The sequence below is a fragment of the Scomber japonicus genome, chromosome 18 (genome assembly GCF_027409825.1).
Source record: "Scomber japonicus isolate fScoJap1 chromosome 18, fScoJap1.pri, whole genome shotgun sequence".
NCBI classification, from domain to species: Eukaryota; Metazoa; Chordata; class Actinopteri; order Scombriformes; family Scombridae; genus Scomber; species Scomber japonicus.
Window position 1 is genome coordinate 30,604,941 of NC_070595.1, and position 9,297 is coordinate 30,614,237.

A 9,297-nucleotide genomic window follows, 5' to 3' on the forward strand; every position below is an offset into this window, starting at 1 on the left:
TCACTAGCAGAGGAACAAACTACAGGTTCACTAGCAGAGGAACTAACTACAGGTTCACTAGCAGAGGAACTAACTACAGGTTCACTAGCAGAGGAACAAACTACAGGTTCACTAGCAGAGGAACAAACTACAGGTTCACTAACAGAGGAACTAACTACAGGTTCACTAACAGAGGAACTAACTACAGGTTCACTAGCAGAGGAACAAACTACAGGTTCACTAACAGAGGAACAAACTACAGGTTCACTAACAGAGGAACTAACTACAGGTTCACTAGTAGAGGAACAAACTACAGGTTCACTAGCAGAGGAACAAACTACAGGTTCACTAGCAGAGGAACAAACTACAGGTTCACCAGCAGAGGAACAAACTACAGGTTCACTAGCAGAGGAACAAACTACAGGTTCACTACCAGAGGAACAAACTACAGGTTCACTAGCAGAGGAACAAACTACAGGTTCACTAGCAGAGGAACTAACTACAGGTTCACTAACAGAGGAACTAACTACAGGTTCACTAGCAGAGGAACAAACTACAGGTTCACTAGCAGAGGAACAAACTACAGGTTCACTAGCAGAGGAACAAACTACAGGTTCACTACCAGAGGAACAAACTACAGGTTCACTAGCAGAGGAACTAACTACAGGTTCACTACCAGAGGAACTAACTACAGGTTCACTAGCAGAGGAACTAACTACAGGTTCACTAACAGAGGAACTAACTACAGGTTCACTAACAGAGGAACAAACTACAGGTTCACTAGCAGAGGAACTAACTACAGGTTCACTAGCAGAGGAACTAACTACAGGTTCACTAGCAGAGGAACTAACTACAGGTTCACTAACAGAGGAACACACTACAGGTTCACTAGCAGAGGAACAAACTACAGGTTCACTAACAGAGGAACAAACTACAGGTTCACTACCAGAGGAACTAACTACAGGTTCACTAACAGAGGAACAAACTACAGGTTCACTAGCAGAGGAACTAACTACAGGTTCACTAGCAGAGGAACAAACTACAGGTTCACTAGCAGAGGAACAAACTACAGGTTCACTAACAGAGGAACAAACTACAGGTTCACTAGCAGAGGAACTAACTACAGGTTCACTAACAGAGGAACAAACTACAGGTTCACTAGCAGAGGAACAAACTACAGGTTCACTAACAGAGGAACAAACTACAGGTTCACTAGCAGAGGAACTAACTACAGGTTCACTAGCAGAGGAACTAACTACAGGTTCACTAGCAGAGGAACAAACTACAGGTTCACTAACAGAGGAACAAACTACAGGTTCACTAACAGAGGAACAAACTACAGGTTCACTAGCAGAGGAACTAACTACAGGTTCACTAACAGAGGAGAAACTCATCTTTAATATAAAAGACGTTTAAATTAAGTTTGAACTAATTTAGTTTCATGTTTACACCAAACGATGTTCACTGGCAGGTTAGATATAAACTCAGAGTGTTACTGAGTCTGTTCCTGGTGAGTCTGATAGTGTCTCAGTCTGTGAGAGTCAACAACCAGCAGATGAGCCTCAGTCACGTTAACGTGGATCCAAACATCCGGTGGAGCCACATTCCAGCCGAGCACCACGAGCACCACGAACTCTGACACACAACCAGCTGAGCTCTACCTGTGAGCCGGCTCATTATCCTGCACAGGTGTGACCAGGCAGGAAGGGGCGTGGCCTGTGTGTGTGTGTGTGTGTGTGTGTGTGTGTGTGTGTGTGTGTGTGTGTGTGTGTGTGTGTGTGTGTGTGTGTGTGTCTGTTATTAGGATTTATAAAAACTCTCCTCCAGTAATATAAAGTTTATCTGATTAAAAGTTTAAACCTTTATTAAAGATATTTCCAGTTATAAGTGATTATTTTATATTATATATTATAACATATTACTATTAAAGCTTAATGTAGTATTTTTATATTATATAATATAATTATTAATGGGAAAAATCATATAAAACCATAAAGTACTAGTACCTCTAACTGTACTACAGTAAAGTACTAGTACCTCTAACAGTACTACAGTAGAGTACTAGTACCTCTAACAGTACTACAGTAAAGTACTAGTACCTCTAACAGTACTACAGTAAAGTACTAGTACCTCTAACAGTACTACAGTAAAGTACTAGTACCTCTAACAGTACTACAGTAAAGTACTAGTACCTCTAACTGTACTACAGTAAAGTACTAGTACCTCTAACTGTACTACAGTAAAGTACTAGTACCTCTAACTGTACTACAGTAGAGTATTAGTACCTCTAACAGTACTACAGTAAAGTACTAGTACCTCTAACAGTACTACAGTAGAGTACTAGTACCTCTAACAGTACTACAGTAAAGTACTAGTACCTCTAACAGTACTACAGTAAAGTACAAGTACCTCTAACTGTACTACAGTAAAGTACTAGTACCTCTAACAGTACTACAGTAAAGTACTAGTACCTCTAACAGTACTACAGTAGAGTACTAGTACCTCTAACAGTACTACAGTAAAGTACAAGTACCTCTAACTGTACTACAGTAAAGTACTAGTACCTCTAACAGTACTACAGTAAAGTACTAGTACCTCTAACTGTACTACAGTAGAGTACTAGTACCTCTAACTGTACTACAGTAAAGTACAAGTACCTCTAACTGTACTACAGTAAAGTACTAGTACCTCTAACAGTACTACAGTAAAGTACTAGTACCTCTAACTGTACTACAGTAAAGTACTAGTACCTCTAACAGTACTACAGTAGAGTACTAGTACCTGTAGTCAGGTGATGTCAGTAATCAGTTTTTGGTGGAAACAGGAAACAGACCTGAGGAGCCCCTCACAGAACAGACTTCCTGTCACTGTTCGCTCTTTATGTTTCACACACTACAGAAAACCTCATGAAACAACTCGCAGTGGTTCCTGGATGAGCTGCTCACTCAGCATCCAGACCAGACCAGACCAGACCAGTCCAGACCAGTCCAGACCAGTCCAGACCAGACCAGACCAGACCAGACCAAACCAGACCAAACCAAACCAGTCCAGTCCAGACCAGACCAGACCAGACCAGACCAGACCAGACCAAACCAAACCAGTCCAGACCAAACCAGACCAAACCAGACCAGACCAGACCAGTCCAGACCAAACCAGACCAGACCAGACCAAACCAGACCAAACCAAACCAGTCCAGACCAGACCAAACCAGACCAAACCAGACCAGACCAGACCAGTCCAGACCAAACCAGACCAGACCAGACCAAACCAGACCAAACCAAACCAGTCCAGTCCAGACCAGACCAGACCAGACCAGACCAGACCAGTCCAGACCAGACCAGACCAGTCCAGACCAAACCAGACCAGACCAGACCAAACCAGACCAAACCAAACCAGTCCAGTCCAGACCAGACCAGACCAGACCAGACCAGACCAGACCAGACAGACTCCAGCAGACCTGCTCCTGCACAGACACATGAGGACCACGCTGGATTGCTCAAAAGAAACTGAGAGGAAGAAACCGTATCAACAAAAACACACTGTAACCATGACGACTGACCAATGACCAGGGGGGGGGGGGGGGGACTGGACAGACTCTGACACAGGACACAGATCAGCTTCCAGCTCGAGTCAGTGGTCCTGAATCACAGACAGGACCCTATATTCAGTCTGTGTTATGTTTCTCCATGATTGGCTGGTTTGGAGGTCTGAGTGTGAGGGGGGGGGGGGGGGGGCAGACTCTGCTATCAACCAACTGAAATGTTCCAGTCCCAAACCCGGCAGACAGCCCAGTCTAGTCTTCTGGATGACCCACTTCACTTCAGACCAGAACCAACAGGTTTACATGTTCATTTAAGCCAGTTGCAATCAATCTATTAAATAAGCTTCACTTTAATGCAATGCTTACTTCCATACCATTAACTCTTAACCCTAACCCTAACCCAGGAGTAAGACTGTTCATAACCGGGAGCAAGGAAAGGAGGGAGGGAAGAAGGAAGGAGGGAGGAATGAGGGAGGAAGGAAAGAGAGAAGGAGGGAAGGAAGGAAAGGAGGGAGGAAGGAAGGAAGAAGGAGGAAAGGAAGGAGGGAGCAAGGAAAGGAGGGAGGGAAGAAGGAAGGAGGGAGGAAGGAAAGAGAGAAGGAGGTAAGGAAGGAAAGGAGGGAGGGAGGAGGAAGGAAGAAGGAGGGAAGGAAAGGAGGGAGGGAGGAAGAAGGAAGGAAGGAAGGAAGGAAGGAAAGGAGGGGTCAATTTGACCCGGGAGGACGACAGGAGGGTTAAGCATGGGGAATGTGATTGGTTGGGATTAAGGTGTGAATATCAGGGTTAGCCAATCCGAGGCAGAACAGGGCAGGTTGTGACTTCGCCATCCTAGGATAAAGCAGGGCAGGTTGTGACTTTGCCATCCTAGGATAAAGCAGGGCAGGTTGTGACTTTGCCATCCTAGGATAAAGCAGGGCAGGTTGTGACTTTGCCATCCTAGGATAAAGCAGGGCAGGTTGTGACTTCGCCATCCTAGGATAAAGCAGGGCAGGTTGTGACTTTGCCATCCTAGGATAAAGCAGGGCAGGTTGTGACTTCGCCATCCTAGGATAAAACTTTAACTCTCACATGAATCCTTAAAAGCATTCATGTGAAGCTCTGACGTGACTTCCTGGATCAACTGCTGTCACATAGATCTTCAAAAAGGGTTTAAACTCTCAGCAAGGAAAGAAGGGAGGGAAGAAGGAAAGGAGGGAGGGAAGAAGGAAGGAGGGAGGAATGAGGGAGGAAGGAAAGAGAGAAGGAGGAAAGGAAGGAAAGGAGGGAGGAAGGAAGGAAGAAGGAGGGAAGGAAGGAAAGGAGTGAGAAAGGAAGGAAGGAGGGAAGGAAGGAAAGGAGGGAGGAAGGAAGGAAGAAGGAGGGAAGGAAGAAGGAAGGAAGGAAAGGAGGGAGAAAAGAACGAGAGAATGAGGTAAGGAAGGAAAGAAGGAAGGAACAGTCAAAACATAGAGCTCTGAATACTTTAAGGGTTTAGATTAGTTTAAAGTTTAAAGAGTTTACATAGAGAAGAAGAAGAGAAGAAGAAGAAGAGAAGAAGAAGAAGAAGAGAACAGGAAGAGAGGAAACAAGCTGCTGCTGCTTCACTCTGAGATCTCTCAACAACCAACATTCCTTCTTTTTTCTTTTCTCTCAGAGTAAAAACTGACATTCAGATTTTATCTCCTCAAATAATTAAATCCTTAAAAACATGAAACAGAATCAGAGCTGCGAGCAGAGCGACGGTCCTGCAGGGATTTACTGGATTTAAAGAGTTTCTTACCTGTGTGTGTGTTTCTGTGTGTGTGTCTGCAGGTTTCTGTCACTCAGCCTGAAACTCTGGTTCCCGACGGCCCGTGACGTCAGAGGGGGGCGTGGCGGGGGGAGGGGGGCGGGGCCTCGCGGGTGATTGACAGCAGGTGTAGAAAAGCTGTCAGGTGAGTTTTTCAGGGTGGAGACTTTTGTTCCTTTATTACATTCCTTCTTTCCTTCCTTACCTCATTCTCTCATTCTTTCCTCCTTCCTTCCTTTCCTTCCCTCCCTCCTTTCTTTCTTTCTTTCCTCCCTCCTTCCTTCCTCCCTACTTTCCTTCCCTCCTTCTTCCTTCCTTCCTCCCTCCTTTCCTTCTTTCCTCCCTCCTTTCTTTCTTTCTTTCCTCCCTCCTTCCTTCCTCCCTACTTTCCTTCCCTCCTTCTCTTTCCTTCCTCCCTCCTTCCTTCTTCCCTCCCTCCTTTCCTTGCTCCCTCCTTCCTTCCTCCCCCCTTCTTCCTTCCCTCCTTCTCTTTCCTTCCTTCCCTCCTTCTCTCTTTCCTTTCTCCCTCATTCCTTCTTCCCTCCCTCCTTTCCTTGCTCGCTCCTTCCTTTCTGCTTTAATCCCCCCCTCCTTTCCTTCTTTTCCTCCTTCTCTTTCCTTCCTCCCTCAATCCTCCCTCCTTCCTTCTTCCCTCCCTCCCTCAATCCTCCCTCCTTCCTTCTTCCCTCCCTCCTCTCCTTGCTCCCTCCTTCCTTTCCTCCCTCCTTTCTGCTTCAATCCCTTCCTCCTTTCCTTCCCTCGTTCTTCCTTCCTTCCTTTCCGCCTTCTCTTTCCTAGCTCCCTCCTTCCTTTCCTCCTTCCTCTCTGCTTTAATCCCTCCTTCCTTCCTTTTAGACCTTTTGTTTTTTTTGGTTGAAGTCATTATTTCTAAAAGCTGTGGTGTCTCTCGTGTGATAATACAAACACTACTAATAAACGGCTCTGATTGGCTGGCTGCTGATCAGGGTTGCTCCTGGTCATGTGACGGCGGGTCATGTGACGGCTCAGTGAGGACAGACAGGACGGAGGACATTCCTCTCTGGGTGTGTGTGTCTCAGCTGTGTTGTGTAAGCGTCGACACGCTCACACATGTCAGAGGGAGGATCAAACACCGAGCCGTCTGACTGGTGGAGAGCCGCTCCGCCTCCGCCTGCTCACACAAACACACAAACATCATTTCTTCATCTGTTAAAACCTCACACGCTGCTCTCTGTGTTTAACATGCTGCTCTCTGTGTTTAACATGCTGCTCTCTGTGTTTAACATGCTGCTCTCTGTGTTTAACATGCTGCTCTCTGTGTTTAACATGCTGCTCTCTGTGTTTAACACGCTGCTCTCTGTGTTTAACACTGAAGCTTCACACGCTGCTCTCTGTGTTTAACACTGAAGCTTCACATGCTGCTCTCTGTGTTTAACACTGAAGCTTCACACGCTGCTCTCTGTGTTTAACGCCGAAGCTTCACACGCTGCTCTCTGTGTTTAACACTGAAGCTTCACACGCTGCTCTCTGTGTTTAACGCTGAAGCTTCACACGCTGCTCTCTGTGTTAAACACTGAAGCTTCACACGCTGCTCTCTGTGTTTAACACTGAAGCTTCACACGCTGCTCTCTGTGTTTAACACCGAAGCTTCACATGCTGCTCTCTGTGTTTAACACCGAAGCTTCACATGCTGCTCTCTGTGTTTAACACCGAAGCTTCACACGCTGCTCTGTGTTTAACACTGAAGCTTCACACGCTGCTCTCTGTGTATTTAACACTGAAGCTTCACATGCTGCTCTCTGTGTTTAACACTGAAGCTTCGCACGCTGCTCTCTGTGTTTAACACTGAAGCTTCACATGCTGCTCTCTGTGTTTAACACTGAAGCTTCACACGCTGCTCTCTGTGTTTAACGCTGAAGCTTCACACGCTGCTCTCTGTGTTTAACACTGAAGCTTCACATGCTGCTCTCTGTGTTTAACACTGAAGCTTCACATGCTGCTCTCTGTGTTTAACACTGAAGCTTCACACGCTGCTCTCTGTGTTTAACGCTGAAGCTTCACACGCTGCTCTCTGTGTTTAACGCTGAAGCTTCACACGCTGCTCTCTGTGTTTAACATGCTGCTCTCCGTGTTTAACACTGAAGCTTCACACGCTGCTCTCCGTGTTTAACGCTGAAGCTTCACACGCTGCTCTCTGTGTTTAACACTGAAGCTTCACACGCTGCTCTCTGTGTTTAACACTGAAGCTTCACACGCTGCTCTCTGTGTTTAACGCTGAAGCTTCACACGCTGCTCTCTGTGTTTAACATGCTGCTCTCTGTGTTTAACGCTGAAGCTTCACACGCTGCTCTCTGTGTTAAACACTGAAGCTTCACACGCTGCTCTCTGTGTTTAACACTGAAGCTTCACACGCTGCTCTCTGTGTTTAACACCGAAGCTTCACATGCTGCTCTCTGTGTTTAACACCGAAGCTTCACATGCTGCTCTCTGTGTTTAACACCGAAGCTTCACACGCTGCTCTGTGTTTAACACTGAAGCTTCACACGCTGCTCTCTGTGTATTTAACACTGAAGCTTCACATGCTGCTCTCTGTGTTTAACACTGAAGCTTCGCACGCTGCTCTCTGTGTTTAACACTGAAGCTTCACATGCTGCTCTCTGTGTTTAACACTGAAGCTTCACACGCTGCTCTCTGTGTTTAACGCTGAAGCTTCACACGCTGCTCTCTGTGTTTAACACTGAAGCTTCACATGCTGCTCTCTGTGTTTAACACTGAAGCTTCACATGCTGCTCTCTGTGTTTAACACTGAAGCTTCACACGCTGCTCTCTGTGTTTAACGCTGAAGCTTCACACGCTGCTCTCTGTGTTTAACGCTGAAGCTTCACACGCTGCTCTCTGTGTTTAACATGCTGCTCTCCGTGTTTAACACTGAAGCTTCACACGCTGCTCTCCGTGTTTAACGCTGAAGCTTCACACGCTGCTCTCTGTGTTTAACACTGAAGCTTCACACGCTGCTCTCTGTGTTTAACACTGAAGCTTCACACGCTGCTCTCTGTGTTTAACGCTGAAGCTTCACACGCTGCTCTCTGTGTTTAACATGCTGCTCTCTGTGTTTAACGCTGAAGCTTCACACGCTGCTCTCTGTGTTTAACACGCTGCTCTCTGTGTTTAACGCTGAAGCTTCACACGCTGCTCTCTGTGTTTAACACTGAAGCTTCACACACTGCTCTCTGTGTTTAACATGCTGCTCTCTGTGTTTAACACTGAAGCTTCACACGCTGCTCTCTGTGTTTAACACTGAAGCTTCACACGCTGCTCTCTGTGTTTAACACTGAAGCTTCACACGCTGCTCTCTGTGTTTAACACTGAAGCTTCACACGCTGCTCTCTGTGTTTAACACTGAAGCTTCACACGCTGCTCTCTGTGTTTAACACTGAAGCTTCACACGCTGCTCTCTCTGTTTAACACTGAAGCTTCACACGCTGCTCTCTGTGTTTAACACTGAAGCTTCACACGCTGCTCTCTGTGTTTCACATTAAACATTTCTCGAAGCTTTCTCATGAGAGCCACAGCAAATCAAAAAAAGAGATAAAATGCTTTTTTGTGTGCAGCTGATATATTTTTGTAAATCCAGTTGTACAATTCAAACCTGTTTTATTCTTTATAGTCTATAAAATGTTCTTATTAATAACTTAATGTGGAGATGAGTCAGAATAAGAGCAGTATGTAAAGGGTTTGGTTCTGTGAGTCAGATGTTTTATAGCTTGTGTTCATGGTTGTTTATGAGCTGCTGGAATAACGTAACTCTACTTTATGATCTTAAACAGTTTGAATATTTCAGATTCAAATAAAAACAGAAGTCGTGTAAATGTTTGTTTTCTTTATATGAACAATAAAAAATAAACAAGTTTCAATAAACTCAGTTCAGTCGCTCGCTGGGTTCAAACTCTTCATCGTCCTCTTCATCGTCCTCTTCATCGTCCTCGTCCTCCTCAGAAGGATTTATAGTGCAGCAACCTGACACACACAC

At 45.5% G+C, this 9,297-nt stretch overlaps 1 protein-coding gene across 1 annotated transcript in view; it reads right to left on the reverse strand.

Annotated features, from left to right (window-relative positions):
• Positions 1–9,022: 9,022 nt before the first annotated feature.
• The window catches only part of utp18 (UTP18 small subunit processome component), a 20,967-nt gene continuing 20,692 nt past the window's right edge, over positions 9,023–9,297 (reverse strand). Inside the window, exon 13 of the mRNA XM_053339053.1 lies at positions 9,023–9,284. Within this exon, the coding sequence (XP_053195028.1) occupies positions 9,260–9,284 (25 nt within the window). The 3' untranslated portion in view covers positions 9,023–9,259. The remainder of the gene's footprint in view (positions 9,285–9,297) is intronic.